Genomic DNA, 18,072 nt, shown 5'->3' on the forward strand with positions numbered 1-18,072 from the left:
CCACCGTGCTGCAGCTCAGTTTCAGGGTCTTGGCAATCTTCTTATAGCCTAGGCCATCTTTATGTAGAGCAACAATTATTTTTTTCAGATCCTCAGAGAGTTCTTTGCCATGAGGTGCCATGTTCAACTTCCAGTGACCAGTATGAGAGTGAGAGCGATAACACCAAATGTAACACACCTGCTTCCCATTCACACCTGAGACCTTGTAGTCACATGACACCGGGGAAGTAAAATAGCTAATTGGGCCCAATTTGGGGTTAAGGCAGTGCTGGAAAATAATGGTGGCCACACAAAATATTAACACTTTGGGTTGATTTGGACATTTTCACTTAGGGGTGTACTCACTTTTGTTGCCAGCGGTTTAGACATTAATGGTTGTGTGTTGAGTTATTTTGAGGGGACAGGAAATTTACACTGTTATACAAGCTGTACACTCACTACTTTACATTGTAGACAAGTGTCATTTCTTCAGTGTTGTCACATGAAAAGATAGAATAAAATATTTACAAAAATGTGAGGGGTGTACTCACTTTTGTGAGATACTGTATATACTGTGTATTGGAAAGTATATGTTTTTTTTTTCAGTTGATTTTTTTTGTGTGTGTGTGAAAAATGCATTTAAATTTGTTCCACGTAGAGTCTTGGTTTTTTGCATTCAGCTTCTAGAATTTAATTTGTTGAGGAACATCAGGCCACACTGACTTTGTAAAGCAACCACTATAAATTGAAATTTCTTTTTCACAGGCTAGACATATGATTCTAAAATGTCTACCCCTAGGACAGCTGGAGCTCAGGGAGTGAGGATTTTGCCTATACAGCATATGGCGAGCTTCATCACTCACAAATAGAAAGCCAGGAGTGAGGTCATACTGCATCATCTGAGGGTACCAGGAACCTGCCTGAGGTCATTGCATGGGCCCATGAGGAAGGACTGACTTCCTGACCTCCAGCAGTCCCAAGATAGATTGGGTAAACGTTAGAAGGAAACAATATCCTACCTGTGCAAAAAAAATAAAAAATTAAGATATAGTGGTCCTTTAAAATTTTGGTATTTTGGGCCAAGGATCTATAACCAGTATTTATTTTTCCCCATCAGTCTTTTGAAATAGATGAGATAAGAAGAGGGGGGCTGGGTCCAGAGACTGGGATGTAATGGCGGCTGTGCCTAAGCCAGCTCTAGCCAATGGACCAGCAGAGGAGAGTCCCACGGTCAGGAGAGCCTCTACGGAACAGCCCAAGGGGAACGAGGAGGAGCAGAAGTCCAACGTAAGTGCAGCCCAGGGGAGACTGTGCCCCCTTCTCTCAACAGCTTCTGTCCTGACATCTTTCTTCTTCTACGGCTGAACCTATAGATGTGACTGCTGCATCTATAGATGGGCAGAAGAGCTGGTGAAGAGTGGTGGTGGATATAATATTGGACAGCTGGGTATTTCAGGCATCTGCTTTGTCCTCAGGCTCTCCTTTACCTGTCATGGTCCTTTTCTCCCAGTCCAATCATTCTCCGTCTCTCAATAACCCTTCATTATCTTCTGTAAATTCTGTGCTTCAACAAAATCAAGCATGTTAATATAATACATAAAAAGTGTAATATTTTTTACCTTCAAAGAACATCTAAAGCACTTGCAATATGCCAACACGACTGGAGGAGCACATGGAAGGGGAGTGGAGGAGGATGGGGGGACCCGCAGATGAACACATCGGAGGACACAGAGGGGAGCAGAGGAGGACGGTGGGACCCACGGAGGAACATATCAGAGGTCACAGAGGGGAGCTCAGGAAGACGGGGGACCCACGGAGGAACACATAGAAGGACACAGAGGGGAGTGGAGGAGGACGGAGGAACACATCGGAGGACACAGAGGGGAGCAGAGGAGGACGGGGGGAACATATCAGAGGACACAGAGGGGAGCGGAGGAGGACAGGGGGACCCACAGAGGAACACATCGGAGGACACAGAGGGGAGCGGAGGAGGACAGGGGGACCCACAGAGGAACACATTGGAGGACACAGAGGGGAGCGGAGGAGGACGGGGGGACCCACGGAGGAACACATCAGAGGATACAGAGGGGAGTGGAGGAGGACGGGGGGAACACATTGGAGGACACAGAGGGGAGCGGAGGAGGACGGGGGGACGCACAGAGGAACACATCAGAGGACACAGAGGGGAGCGGAGGAGGGTGGGGGGACCCACGGAGGAACACATCGGAGGACACAGAGGGGAGCGGAGGAGGACGAGGGGACCCACAGAGGAACACATCAGAGGACACAGAGGGGAGCGGAGGAGGGCTGGGGGACCCACGGAGGAACACATCAGAGGACACAGAGGGGAGCGGAGGAGGGCGGGGGGGACCCACGGAGGAACACATCGTAGGACACAGAGGGGAGTGGAGGAGGACGGGGGGACCCACAGAGGAACACATCGGAGGACAGAGAGGAGAGAGCCGGAGGAGGATACAGGGGACACTCAGGAATAATCGGTGTGGTGGCGTCCACTGCCCTACTGATACCATCCACTGCTGTACTGATACAGTCCAGTGCTCTACTGATACCATCCACTGCCCTACTGATACCATCCATTGCCCTACTGATACCATCCATTGTCCTACTGACACCGTCTACTGCCTTGCTGCCACTGTCCACTGCTCTACTGACACCGTCCACTTCCCTACTGATATCATCCACTGCCCTACTGACACCATCCACTGCCCTACTGATACCATCCACTGCTCTACTGACACCATCTACTGTCCTGCTGCCACTGTCCACTGCCCTACTGACACATCAACTGCTTTACTGTCACCATCCCTGCCCTACTGACACCATCCACTGCCTTGCTGCCACTGTCCACTGCTCTACTAATACCATCCACTACCCCACTGACACCGTCCACTGCCTTGCTGATATCACCCATTGCCCTACTGGCACTGTCAACAGCTCCACTGACACCATCCACTGCCCTACTAACACCATCCACTGTTCTACTGATATTGTCCACTGCCCTACTGATACCATCCACTGCCCTACTGATACCGTCCACTGCCCTACTGATACCGTCCACTGCTCTACTGATAGCATCCACTACTCTACTGATACCATCCACTGCCCTAGTGACACCATCCACTGCCCTACTGATACCATCCACTGCTCTACTGACACCATCTACTGTCCTGCTGCCACTGTCCACTGCCCTACTGACACATCAACTGCTTTACTGTCACCATCCCTGCCCTACTGACACCATCCACTGCCTTGCTGCCACTGTCCACTGCTCTACTAATACCATCCACTGCCCCACTGACACCGTCCACTGCCTTGCTGATATCACCCATTGCCCTACTGGCACTGTCAACAGCTCCACTGACACCATCCACTGCCCTACTAACACCATCCACTGTTCTACTGATATTGTCCACTGCCCCACTGATACCGTCCACTGCCCTACTGATACCGTCCACTGCCCTACTGATACCGTCCACTGCCCTACTGATAGCATCCACTACTCTACTGATACCATCCACTGCCCTACTGACACCGTCCTCTGCTCTACTGATAGCATCCACTGCCCTACTGATAGCATCCACTGCCCTACTGATACCGTTCACTGCCCTACTGATAGCATCCACTGCCCTACTGACACCATCCACTGCCCTGCTGATATCGTCCACTGCCCTACTGATAGCATCCACTGCTCTACTGACACCATCCACTGCTCTGCTGATACCGTCCACTGCCCTACTGATAGCATCCACTGCTCTACTGATACCGTCCACTGCCCTACTGATACTGTCCACTGCCCTATTGATACCATCCACTGTCCTGCTGACACCGTCCACTGGTCTACTAACACCATCAACTGTCTTTCTGCCACTATCCACTGCCCTACTGGCACCGTCCACTGTCCTGCTGCCACTATCCACTGCCCTGCTTACAAAGTCCACTGTCATGGTGACACTTTCCACTGCCCTATATCATGTAAATATTTACTGTTAGTATAAATTCTGTATATAATACCTGATTGATCCTGCCAGTTCCCCTACTTCCTGGTGGTAAACTGAATACGCTAAGCACGGACGCCTATCCTTGTTAGTGTGGTTCGTGTGCATGCCATGCTCCTGTTCAGAGGTACAGACATGTTGTGCCTGAATCTTCTATAGTCTGTTTTGATGTGAAGGGGTGACTTCTGATGTGATCCCAGCATACAGAGAGGAGATTGAAGTCCACCTCCTCCAGACCTACAGCACTGCCTGCCCTCTGCTGGGCTGCTGTAGCCAAATGGTAGGGGTCTGATGAGAAGAGGAGACTGTGTGATTAAGGGGCTCTGCAACGGTGGATTGTGTGATTGGGGACTCTGAGATTGGGGGATTGTGTGATTTGGGGGCTCTGTGATTGGGGGAGGGCTATGTGACTGAGGGGACTCTGTGGTGATTGGGGAACTTATGTATAAGAGACCTCTGATTTTTGGTGGTGGCTTTGATGTGATGGGGGCTTTCATGTATAGTGGGCCTCTGATGTAATGGGGACCTCTGATGTTAAGGGGGAACTCTGATGTGATGGGGGGGGGGGGGGGCTCTGATATGATGAGAGGAACTCTGATGTGATAGGGGCTCTGATGTGAAGGGGGTGACCTCTGACATGATGAGTGACTTCTTATGTGAAAGGGCTTCTGATGTGATGGGGGGAAATCTAATCTGATGGAAGGATCCCTGATGAGAAGGGAGGACCTCTGATGTAAAGGAAGGACCTCTCATTTGAAGTGGGGCTACTGATGTGATGAGGGGCTCTGATGTGTATGGGTGACCTCTGACATGATGGGAAGACCTCTCATGTGAATGGATGACCTCTAAAGTAAAGGGAGGACCTCTGATGGGAATGAGTGACTTCTAATGTGATGGAAAGACCTCTGATGTGATGGGGGATCTCTCATGTGAAGGGGGGTGTCTTATGTGATGAGGGGCTCTGATGTGAATGGGTGACCTCTGATGTAATGGGGACTTCTGATGTGATGGGGCACCTCTGATGTGATGGAAGGACCTCTGACATGATGAGGGACCTCTGACACGATAAGGGACCTCTGATGCGATGAGGGGCTGTGATGTGAATGGGTGACCTCTGATGCGATGGGAAGACCTCTGATGTGATGGGTGGACTTCTGATATGAATGGATGACCTCTGATTTGATTGGCTGACCTCTGATGTGAATGGATGACCTCTAAAGTAAAGGGAGGACCTCTGATGGGAATGAGAGACTTCTAATGTGATGGAAAGACCTCTGATGTGATGGGGGGGCCTCTCATGTGAAGGGGGCATCTTATGTGATGAGGGGCTTTGATGTAAATGGATGACCCCTGATGTAAAGGGGACCTCTGATGTGATGGGGGACCTCTGATGTGATGGAAGGACCTCTGACATGATGAGGGACCTCTGACACGATAAGGGACCTCTGATGTGATGGGGGGACCTCTCATGTGAAGGGGGCATCTTATGTAATGAGGGGCTCTGATGTGAATGGATGACCCCTGATGTAATGGGGACCTCTGATGTAATGGGGACCTCTGATGTGATGGAAGGATCTCTGACATGATGAGGGACCTCTGGCACGATAAGGGACCTCTGATGTGATGAGGGGCTGTGATGTAAATGGGTAACCTCTGATGCGATGGGAAGACCTCTGATGTGATGGGTGGACTTCTGATGTGAATGGGTGACCTCTGATTTTATTGGCTGACCTCTGATGTGAATGGATGACCTCTAAAGTAAAGGGAGGACCTCTGATGGGAATGAGTGACTTCTAATGTGATGGAAAGACCTCTGATGTGATGGGGGACCTGAGACCTCTGATGTGATGGAAGTACCTCTGACATGATGAGAGACCTCTGATGTGATGGAAGGACCTCTGATGTAAACGGGAGGCTTATGATGTATGCGATGGAGTCGTTTCTGATGTGATGGTGGCTTCTAATGTGAAGTTCATTTTATCAAGGTAGTTGTATGCATTGTCCCAGGCTTGAGTAAAATGTAGACTGGGGTTCCTTGAGATTCTGCATACTTTTAAAGAGTTCTGTGACTGAAAAAAGGTTGAGAAGCACTGCTCTAGAGATTAGCTTTAGATCTGCTTTCACTGAAATATTAGATCCGGTGGATTTAAAGGAACATCCTTATGCTAGAATTCTTTTATATGGCAGAAGTCATTCTTGGTAGTCAGCCGTGTCCTATAAAACCTGCTGTGTGGAAGGAGCCGTGACTCTGATGTGATGGGGGGACCTCTCATGTGAAGGGGGCATCTTATGTAATGAGGGGCTCTGATGTGAATGGATGACCCCTGATGTAATGGGGACCTCTGATGTAATGGGGACCTCTGATGTGATGGAAGGATCTCTGACATGATGAGGGACCTCTGGCACGATAAGGGACCTCTGATGTGATGAGGGGCTGTGATGTAAATGGGTAACCTCTGATGCGATGGGAAGACCTCTGATGTGATGGGTGGACTTATGATGTGAATGGGTGACCTCTGATTTGATTGGCTGACCTCTGATGTGAATGGATGACCTCTAAAGTAAAGGGAGGACCTCTGATGGGAATGAGTGACTTCTAATGTGATGGAAAGACCTCTGATGTGATGGGTGGACTTCTGATGTGATGAGGGACCTCTGATATGATGGGCTGACCTCTGATGTGAATGGAGGACCTCTAAAATAAAGGGAGGACTTCTGATGTTAATGAGTGACTTCTAATCACCTATTCACATGGAAAGACCTCTGATGTGATGGGGGGACCTCTCGTGTGAAGGAGAGCTTCTGATGTGAATTGAAGACCTCTGATGCAATGGAGAACCTCTGCTGTGATGGGGGACCTGAGACCTCTGATGTGATGGAAGTACCTCTGACATGATGAGAGACCTCTGATGTGATGGAAGTACCTCTGACATGATGAGAGACCTCTGATGTGATGGAAGTACCTCTGACATGATGAGAGACCTCTGATGTGATGGAAGGACCTCTGATGTAAACGGGAGGCTTATGATGTATGCGATGGAGTCGTTTCTGATGTGATGGTGGCTTCTAATGTGAAGTTCATTTTATCAAGGTGGTTGTATGCATTGTCCCAGGCTTGAGTAAAATGTAGACTGGGGTTCCTTGAGATTCTGCATACTTTTAAAGAGTTCTGTGACTGAAAAAAGGGTTGAGAAACACTGCTCTAGAGATTAGCTTTAGATCTGCTTTCACTGAAATATTAGATCCGGTGGATTTAAAGGAACATCCTTATGCTAGAATTCTTTTATATGGCAGAAGTCATTCTTGATAGTCAGCCGTGTCCTATAAAACCTGCTGTGTGGAAGGAGCCGTGACTCAGATGAAGCCATATATTATTTAATATGTCATGTAATACTCCGAGAACCTGTCACGTCCCGTCACACGGCCACCTTTGTATTCCTTCCTATAATGTAACAGATCCACGTAAGCACTTGTTCTGCTCTGAAGAACGCAAATAAAACCCCAGAGCCGGTGTTCTCAGTGTAATTACTGTGTTTTACAGTCTGTTTTAATGTTCATCCTCTCATGGCCATTCCCAAAGAGCACATGAGATCACACAGGAACTCCCAATGTACAAAACTATAGCAACCAATCAGAAATTGTCTTTTGATGAACCCAGACAGGTAACCCGTGATTGTTTTTTTATGGTTCACTGACTTTAAGTGTAAGTTTACCTTCAGCAAGATTTTCTGAAAATCCCCCTATGCGGTTCCAAATCTTCTGACTTCAGTGCTCCCCTTTACTTAGATGGGACAGCAACTGTCGTGAAGGGGTGACCTCTGACATGATGAGGATATCTGATGTGATGGGTGGACGATTTCTGTGAGGGGGGGTGGCTTTGATGTAATGGGAGGACCACTGATGTAAAGGAGTGATCTCTGATGTGTTCCCAACATTCAGGAGAAGATGGAAGCCCACCTCCTCCTGACCTCTGCCGCCAACTGCCCTCTGCTGAACTGCTGTAAGTAGGGCTCTGATGTGAAGAAGGGACTGTGTGATTGGAGGATTCTATAATGTTAGAGACTGTGTGATTGCGGGGCCCTGTGATGGAGGGATTGTGTAATTTGTGGGGCTCTGTGATGGAGGACTGTGTGATTGGGGAGGGCTGTGTGACTGTGGGGACTCCATAGTGATTGGGGTCACGTGTACAGGAGACCTCTGATTTATAGAGGTGGTCCCGATGTGATAGGGCGCTCTCATGAATAGGGAGCCTCTGACGTGATGTGGAACCTCTGATGTGACCTGTGAGGACCTTTTCTGTCATTTGGCAGGAGTGAAACTCCAGGAACGTGTGTCGGCGATCGGCGGGTTTTCTCTTTCGGTGGGCATGGTGATTGACATGGATCTACATCACTGGGCAACGTTATTGACGATGGATATACATCATGGGACATTTTTTTTTTTCTTTTTGGGGGAACTGAGCCCTTTTGTTCCCCCTTAAAACCCACACCAGATCTTAAGGGTCTAGTTTAGAATCAGAGGGGGAACCCCCACACCATTTTTTTTTTTGGTGGGTATTTATGTTCTCAACTTTTGCCCATATAGTAGGTTTAATGGTCAGGGTAACCTCAACTTTTGCCCATATAGTAGGTTTAATGGTCAGGGCAACCTCAACTTTTGGCCATATAGTAGGTGTAATGGTCAGTGTGTCCTCAACTTTTGCCCATATAGTAGGTTTAATGGTCAGGGTAACCTCAACTTTTGGCCATATAGTAGGTGTAATGGTCAGTGTGTCCTCAACTTTTGCCCATATAGTAGGTTTAATGGTCAGGGTAACCTCAACTTTTGGCCATATAGTAGGTGTAATGGTCAGTGTGTCCTCAACTTTTGCCCATATAGTAGGTTTAATGGTCAGTGTGTCCTCAACTTTTGGCCATATAGTAGGTTTAATGGTCGGGGTAACCTCAACTTTTGGCCATATAGTAGGTGTAATCGTCAGTGTGTCCTCAACTTTTGGCCATATAGTAGGTGTGATGGTAAGGCCTCATGTACACTGCTGCTGCTAAACGGACGTTTAGGAGCAGTTGGACATTTTTTTCAACTGCTCCTGAACTCTCCTCTATGTTATCTTATCAGTACATGTACACAGGGTCTTTTATAGTAGTTTCTAGGCAGTTGAGTTTAGAGGCCTTTTTTGGAAAGCAAAAAATTAGTTCAGATGCTGAGTTTAGAGGCATTTCAAGCGCCAAGCGCTTCTAAACGCGGCAGCTCACGTTTAGCCGCATTTCATTTCCAGGCGTTTTTCATTTTTGGCTATTTAAAAAAATATATATATTAGTGCTTCTAAATGCAAACGTGGCTAAACGCCTCGAAACGCAGCATGTAAATGCGGCAAAACGGAAGTTTTAAACATGAGTTACTATCTGTCAGGTTAAGTTGTTCAGGAGAGGGTGTAAAAACGTCCCATGTACATTATGTCCTCAAGTTTTGGCCGTATAGTAGGTGTGATGGTCAGGGTGTCCTCAACCTTTGGCCGTATAGTAGGTGTGATGGTCAGGGTGTCCTCAACTTTTTGCTATATAGTAGGTGTGATGGTCAGTGTGTCCTCAACTTTTAGCCATATAGTAAGTAGGTGTGATGGTCTGTGTGTCCTCAACTTTTGGCCATGTAGTTGGTGTAATGGTCTGTGTGTCCTCAAATTTTGATCATATAGTAGGTGTAATGGTCAGTGGGTCCTCAAAATTTGGCCATATAGTAGGTGTAATGGTCAGTGTGTCCTCGACTTTTGACCATATAGTAGGTTTAATGGTCAGTGTGTCCTCAGCTTTATGCCATACAGTAAGTGTGATGGTCAGCGTGTCATCAACCTTTGGTCATATAGTAGGTGTAATTAATTGTCAGTGTGTCCTCAACTTTAGGCCATATAGTAGGTATAATGGTCAGTGTGTCCTCAACTTTTGGTTATATAGTAGATGTGATGGTCAGAGTATATTCAGCTTTTGGCCATATACTCTGTCTTGTATGTGGCATCTCAGCAGCTATACTGTGAAATGGAGCCCAAAGTGAAAACTCCAAATATGTGAAGGTTTCAGGAAAGTATTTGGCCATATAGTAGGTGTGATGGTCAGTGTGCCCTCAACCTTTGACCATATAGTAGGTTTAATGGTCAGTGTGTCTTCAGCTTTATGCCATACAGTAAGTGTGATGGTCAGAGTGTCATCAACCTTTGGTCATATAGTAGGTGTAATTAATTGTCAGTGTGTCCTCAACTTTAGGCCATATAGTAGATGTGATGGTCAGAGTGTATTCAGCTTTTGGCCATATACTCTGTCTTGTATGTGGCATCTCAGCAGCTACAGTGGTGTGAAAAAGTGTTTGCCCCCTTCCTCGTTTCCTGTTCCTTTGCATGTTTGTCACACTTAAGTGTTTCGGAACATCAAACCAATTTAAACAATAGTCAAGGACAACACAAGTAAACACAAAATGCAATTTGTAAATGAAGGTGTTTATTATTAAAGGTGAAAAAAAATCCAAACCATCATGGCCCTGTGTGAAAAAGTGATTGCCCCCCTTGTTAAAACATACTATAACTGTGGTTGTCCACACCTGAGTTCAATTTCTCTAGCCACACCCAGGCCTGATTATTGCCACACCTGTTCACAATCAAGGCATCACTTAAATAGGAGCTGCTTGACACAGTAAGGTCCACCAGAAGATCCTTAAAAGCTACACATCATGCCGAGACCCAAAGAAATTCAGGAACAATTGAGAAAGAAAGTAATTGAGATCTATCAGTCTGGAAAGGGTTATAAAGCCATTTCCAAAGCTTTGGGAATCCAGCGAACCACAGTGAGAGCCATTATCCACAAATGGCGAAGACATGGAACAGTGGTGAACCTTCCCAGGAGTGGCCGGCCGCCCAAAATTACCCCAAGAGCGCAGCGACGACTCATCCAAGAGGTCACAAAAGACCCCACAACAACGTCCAAGGAACTGCAGGCCTCACTTGCCTCAGTTAAGGTCAGCGTTCATGCCTCCACCATCAGGAAAAGACTGGGCAAAAATGGCCTGCATGGCAGAGTTCCAAGGAGAAAACCACTGCTGAGCAAAAAGAACATCAAAGCTCGTCTCAATTTCTCCACAACACATCTTGATGATCCCTAAGACTTTTGGGACAACATTCTGTGGACCGATGAGACAAAAGTGGAACTCTTTGGAAGGTGTGTGTCCAAGTATATCTGGCGTAGAAGGAACACTGCATTTCATAAAAAGAACATTATACCAACAGTAAAATATGGTGGTGGTAGTGTGATGGTCTGGGGCTGTTTTGCTGCTTCAGGACCTGGAAGACTTGCCGTGATAAAAGGAACTATGAATTCTGCTGTCTACCAAGAGATCCTGAAGGAGAATGTCCGACCATCTGTTCGTGTACTCAAGCTGAAACGAACTTGGGTTCTGCAGCAGGACAATGATCCTAAACACACCAGCAAGTCCACCACCGAATGGCTGAAGAAAAACAAAATGAAGACTTTGGAGTGGCCTAGCCAAAGTCCTGACCTGAATCCTATTGAGATGTTGTGGTATGACCTTAAAAAGGCCGTTCATGCTCGAAAACCCTCTAATGTAACTGAATTAGGACAATTCTGCAAAGATGAGTGGGCCAAAATTCCTCCAGGACGCTGTAAAAGCCTCATTGCACGTTATCGCAAACGCTTGGTTGCAGTTGTTGCTGCTAAGGGTGGCCCAACCAGTTATTAGGTTTAGGGGGCAATCACTTTTTCACACAGGGCCATGATGGTTTGGATTTTTTTTCACCTTTAATAATAAACACCTTCATTTACAAATTGCATTTTGTGTTTACTTGTGTTGTCCTTGACTATTGTTTAAATTGGTTTGATGTTCCGAAACACTTAAGTGTGACAAACATGCAAAGGAACAGGAAATGAGGAAGGGGGCAAACACTTTTTCACACCACTGTATACTGTGACATGGAGCCCAAAGTGAAAACTCCAAATAAGTGAAGGTTTCGGGAAAGTATTTGGCCATATGGTAGGTGTGATGGTCAGTGTGTCCTCAACTTTTGACCATATAGGAGGTGTGATGGTCAGTGTGTCCTCCTGAACTTTTGGCCATATAGGAGGTGTGATGGTCAGTCTGTCCTCCTGAACTTTTGGCCATATAGGAGGTGTGATGGTCAGTCTGTCCTCCTGAACTTTTGACCATCTAATAGGTGTGATGGTCAGTCTGTCCTCCTGAACTTTTGGCCATATAGTAGGTGTGATGGTCAGTGTGTCCTCCTGAACTTTTGGCCATATAGGAGGTGTGATGGTCAGTCTGTCCTCCTGAACTTTTGGCCATATAGTAGGTGTGATGGTCAGTCTGTCCTCCTGAACTTTTGGCCATATAGGAGGTGTGATGGTCAGTCTGTCCTCCTGAACTTTTGACCATATAATAGGTGTGATGGTCAGTCTGTCCTCCTGAACTTTTGGCCATATAGTAGGTGTGATGGTCAGTGTGTCCTCCTGAACTTTTGGCCATATAGGAGGTGTGATGGTCAGTGTGTCCTCCTGAACTTTTGGCCATATAGGAGGTGTGATGGTCAGTGTGTCCTCCTGAACTTTTGGCCATATAGGAGGTGTGATGGTCAGTGTGTCCTCCTGAACTTTTGGCCATATAGAAGGTGTGATGGTCAGTGTGTCCTCCTGAACTTTTGGCCATATAGGAGGTGTGATGGTCAGTGTGTCCTCCTGAACTTTTGGCCATATAGAAGGTGTGATGGTCAGTGTGTCCTCCTGAACTTTTGGCCATATAGGAGGTGTGATGGTCAGTGTGTCCTCCTGAACTTTTGGCCATATAGGGGGTGTGATGGTCAGTCTGTCCTCCTGAACTTTTGGCCATATAGGGGGTGTGATGGTCAGTGTGTCCTCCTGAACTTTTGGCCATATAGGAGGTGTGATGGTCAGTCTGTCCTCCAGAACTTTTGGCCATATAGGGGGTGTGATGGTCAGTGTGTCCTCCTGAACTTTTGGCCATATAGGAGGTGTGATGTTCAGGGCCTTTGGCCATATCTTGTATGTGGCATCTCAGCAGCTATACTGTGACATGGAACCCGAAGTGGAAATTCCAAATATGTGAAGGTTTCAGGAAAGTATTTGGCCTCCTCCATTATCTGTGGAATGTGTCATCCCAGGGAGGCCTGTCTGGACACTTGTGTTGTGTGAATTTTAGTGCTCTCCTTGTGTAGACATCTGTCACCTCCCAGTTCACCGACCCCTGACACTCTGCAGAGCAAGAGGATGGAGGACGGCACCCAGGACCAGCTCCTGGCAGATGGAGCCAATACCAATCATGTAGGTGGCCTTTATTTGGTGGAAATATGGACTCATATAGATGAATTTTAATCCTTGTCTATCTCCTGCCGCAGGTCTCAAGTTCCACCTACAAACAGCGCAGCGAGGAGTTTCGGAAACTGTTTAAAGATTTGCCGGAAAGTGAGAAGCTGATTGTTGGTGAGTTGACCCTGTGTGCGGCCCGGGGTGGGGGGATGGGTGGGGGCAGGACTGGTTTGTGTTTACAATCAATGAGACCGATTGCCCAAAGAAATTGAACATCTTCCATCAAACAATTGTGTGAACATTTACGTAAATTTTCCATTCATGTGAAAAGCAAAGTATTGGTGAGACACAACTCCGGAGGAGATGAGGCTCGGTCTCTGAGCGATTGACTTTGGCTTCTTTTAGACAGGCGACGATGCTTACCACCCTCTGAAAAGCGATCCATTGTAAATTGCTTTTCAGAAGGCAGTGTCGCAACGGTGGGCAGGCATTCAGGAGGTGATCCTGCCACTTCTACAACATCTGAATTTTTTTTTTTTTTTTTTTTTATGTCCCAAGTGGGATTTTGTAATAATAAAATCGTACCTCCGAGCCAAGTGCTTGTCTCATGGTCGCTGTGCGCCCTCATTGTACTCAGTGGGGGAGTTTGATAGGCTGTGCCGCCTGTCAGACTCCGCAACCTCAGGCAAAAAGTGTAGCAAAGCATTGCGGCCAGGTGAGGATGTAATGTTAGGATTTGGGTGGGGGGGGGGGCGATAAAAACAGGTGGCTGAGCAGTGCTTATTAGACATGTGAAGAATGAAAAAAATGTGTTTCGATTCGGTATTTTCCTAAATTTGTTTAGTTATATTCGTTTTCGGAAATTTGTTTTGTTTATTCGAATTCAAATCGATTTGAATTTTCAGAAATTCGACTGAATTCTAAAAATTTTAATTGAATCAAATTTGAATTCCATTCGAATTGCATTCGAATCAAACTCCATTCAAAATCGAATTTATTCTATTTGCAATTACAATTTTGGAAGATGGTTATATTATTTCTATTCCATTCTATTCTATTGTTTTTTTTCTATTGCATTCTATTGTTTTCTTTTTTGTTTTATGCTTTTATTTCCTGGTATATTCTATTCTATGCAAATTCAAATTTATTCTATTCTAATTTTGAGAAATGGTTCTATTCTTTCTATTCTATACTATTCTATTTATTCATTTATTTATTATTTATTTATTCTATTTTTTTATTCTATTCTATTCTTTTCTATTCTATTGAAATTTGATTTCATTCTATTCAAAATTTCAATTTCTGAAGAAGGTTATATTCTTTCTACTCTATTCTTTATATATATATTCCATACTTTTCTATTCTATTCTTTTTTTTTCTATTTTTAGTCTTTTCTATTTTATTCAAATATATTCTATTTGAAATTTCGAATTCCAGAAGATGGTTATAGTCTTTCTATTTTATTCTATTTTCTATTCTATGCCTTTCTATTCAGTTTTAATCTATTCTTTTCTATTATATTCTTTTATTTTCTATTCTATCCCTTTATTTTCTGTTAATTTTTTTATTTTATTTTGTATTCTGTTCTGTTTTACTCTATTCTATCCTTTTATATTCTATTCTATTCTTTTTTATTCTATTCTATTCTTTTCTATTATATTAAAATTTAAATGTATTCTGTTTGATATTCGAATTTCAGAAGATGGTTATATTTTTTCTATTTTATTCTATTTTTTATTCTATTCTTTTCTTTTCTCTTCTCTTTTATTCAGTTTTTTTAACCATGCTTTCCTATTCTTTTTTTTTCTATTTTTATTCTTTTCTATTGGATTCAAATTTATTCTATTTGAAATTCGTTTTTTAGAAGGTGGTTATAATCTATTTTATTCTGTTTTACTCTATTGTTTTCTATTCTATTCTTTTATTTTCTATTCTATCCCTTTATCTTATATTCCATTTTTTTCTATTCTTTTATTTTCTATTCTGTTCTCTTTTACGCTGTTATATTATATTATATATTTTTTATCTTCTATTCTATTATTTTCTATTCTATTCTATTATTTTCTATTCTATTCAAATTTGAATTTATTCTATTCAGAATTTGAATTTATTCTATTCAGAATTTGAATTTATTCTATTCAGAATTTGAATTTATTCTATTCAGAATTTGAATTTCTGAAGAAGGTTATATTCTTTCTATTCTTTTATTTTCCTATTCCATGGCTTTCTAGTCTATCTTTATTCTTTTCTTTTGTATTTAAATTTATTCTATTTGAAATTCAAATTTCAGAAGCTGGTTATATTCTTTCTATTTTATTCTTTATTATATTATTTCTATTTTATTCTATTTTCTATTCTATTTCATGCTTTTCTATTTTATTCTGTTTTACTCTATTCTTTTCTATTCTATTCTTTTATTTCCTATTCTATCCCTTTATTTTCTATTCTATTTTTTCTATTCTTTTATTTAGTATTCTGTTCTCTTTTACTCTATTATATTATATTTTTTTATCTTCTATTCTATTATGTTCTATTCTATTTTTTTATATTTTATTCAAATTTGAATTTATTCTATTCAAAATTCGAATTTCTGAAGAAGGTTAAATTATTTCTATTCTATTCTTTCCTTTTTCTCTATTCCATGCCTTTCTATTCTATTTTTATTTTTTATATTGTATTCAAATTTATTCTATTTGAAATTCGAATTTCAGAAGCTGGTTATATTCCTTCTATTTCATTCTATTTTCTATTCTGTTTTACTCTAGTCTTTTCTATTCTATTCTTTTATTTTCTATTCTATCCCTTTATTTTCTATTGTATTTTTTTCTATTCTTTTATTTGGTATTCTGTGCTCTTTTACTCTATTATATTCTATTATTTTATCTTCTATTCTATTATTTTATCTTCTATTCAAATTTTAATTTATTCTATTCAAAATTAGAATTTCTGAAGAAGGTTAAATTCTTCCTATTCTATTCTTTTCTTTTTTTTTTTTCTATTCCATGCTTTTCTATTCTATTCTATTTTTTTCTATTTTTATTCTTTTCCATTGTTGTCAAATTCGGAGATGGTTATATTATTTCTATTTTCTATTCTATTCTATTCTTTTATATTCTGTTTTACTCTATTTTTTCTATTCTCTTCCCTTTATTTTCTATGCTATCCCTTTATTTTCTATTCCATTTTTTTCTATTCTTTTATTTTCTATTCTGTTCTGTTTTACTCTATTCTATTCTTTTCTATTCTATTCTATTATTTTCTATTATATTAAAATTTAACTGTATTCTGTTTGAAATTCGAATTTCAGAAGATGGTTATATTTTTTTCTATTTTATTCTATTCTTTTCTCTTCTATTTTATTCCGTTTTTTTAAGCATGCTTTCCTATTCTATTCTTTTTTTTTCTACTTTTATTCTTTTCTATCGGATTCAAAATTGTATTATTTTCTATTCTATTCAAATTTGAATTTATTCTATTCAAAATTTGAATTTCTGAAGAAGGTTAAAATCTTTCTATTCTTTTCTTATTTTTTTTTCTATTCCATGCTTTTGTATCCTATTCTATTTTTTTTTCTATTTTTATTCTTTTCCGTTGTATTCGAATTCGAAGATGGTTATATTATTTCTATTTTCTATTCTATTCTTTTCTATTCTGTTTTACTCTATTCTTTTCTATTCTTCTATTTTCTATTCTATGCCTTTATTTTCTATTCCATTTTTTTCTATTCTTTTATTTTCTATTCTGTTCTGTTTTACTCTATTATATTCTATTCTTTTATCTTCTATTTTTATCTATTCTATTCCTTTTTCTTTCTATTTTTTTTTTTTTATTCTCTTCGGAAAGTCGAATTTGATTAGAAACCTTTTTTTTTATTATTCGAATTTCGAAATTGTTTTTCGTTATTTCGGATTAGTTTAAATTCGTTACAATCGCCCTTCAGAAATTGGGATACATCTGAATTTTCAGAATAATTAACAATTTGTCCGAATTTTAATCCGGAACGAAACAACCCGCACATGTCTAAGGATAATACCCCACTCCAATGCTAACATTACAGCCTGACAGGTTTGTGCCCATGCCAGGACTGCGATGCCTTTCTTCGAAGGCTGCTGCGTTTTATAACTTGGGTGTCAGAGTCTGATAGGTGGCGCGGCCTGTCAAACTGGCCCATTGAGTTCAATGGAGGGGCACAACGATTATGAGCCAAACGCTTTGTTGAGGTTCGATTTATTTTTATTTTTTTACTACAAAATCAAACTTGGGATTGAAAAAATTAGCCGTCCTGGAGGTGGCATTGGGGCGGGCAGCCAGGGAGGGGGGGACGCAGTTTGACCGCCGCTCAGCCACCTAATTTTATCACCCCCCCCCCCTCCTCCTCCATCCTCGCACTTTCTACTACACTTGGAGCTAGCGACAGAATCGCAAACTTCAGCAGCTTCTCATGTTATTCAATGCGGCATTGCATTCTTCAGTATTTGATTTTATTCGATGATGAGTGGGATGTGTGCGATTGATCAACCTAAATCTCCGCACGGCCACCTAAAGAGTGACAGGCAGACCTGGAATTCTGTGTATGTACATGCCCCCCTTTCCCAGAGGCCGGAGGGGTCGTATTTCAGAGGTCAGGGGGTCACACACAATCTAAGTGTCAGCTCACGTTTCCCAGCTGTCCTTTCCCTGCAGAAAACCCGGCTATGGCCTCTATAGGAGTTTAAACCTCAAGATTTAACCACTTCCCGCCCGGACTATAGCAAAATGACGGG

General features: G+C 42.5%; 1 protein-coding gene across 3 annotated transcripts in view; it reads left to right on the plus strand.

The window, feature by feature from the left end:
* GRAMD1C (GRAM domain containing 1C) overlaps positions 1–18,072 on the plus strand; it is a 233,444-nt gene that overhangs the window by 88,853 nt on the left and 126,519 nt on the right. For 2 of the 3 annotated variants that reach the window (XM_077479691.1, XM_077479692.1), the window contains 2 exons: positions 1,097–1,266; positions 13,399–13,483. In XM_077479691.1, coding sequence (XP_077335817.1) covers positions 1,153–1,266; positions 13,399–13,483 — 199 coding nt within the window. In that variant the 5' untranslated portion in view covers positions 1,097–1,152. The remainder of the gene's footprint in view (positions 1–1,096; positions 1,267–13,398; positions 13,484–18,072) is intronic. The other variant, XM_077479690.1, reaches the window with a different exon arrangement.

The sequence above is a fragment of the Lithobates pipiens genome, unplaced genomic scaffold (assembly GCF_037356315.1).
Source record: "Lithobates pipiens isolate NorthernLeopardFrog02 unplaced genomic scaffold, aLitPip1_a1.2 Scaffold_16, whole genome shotgun sequence".
Lineage (NCBI taxonomy): Eukaryota > Metazoa > Chordata > Amphibia > Anura > Ranidae > Lithobates > Lithobates pipiens.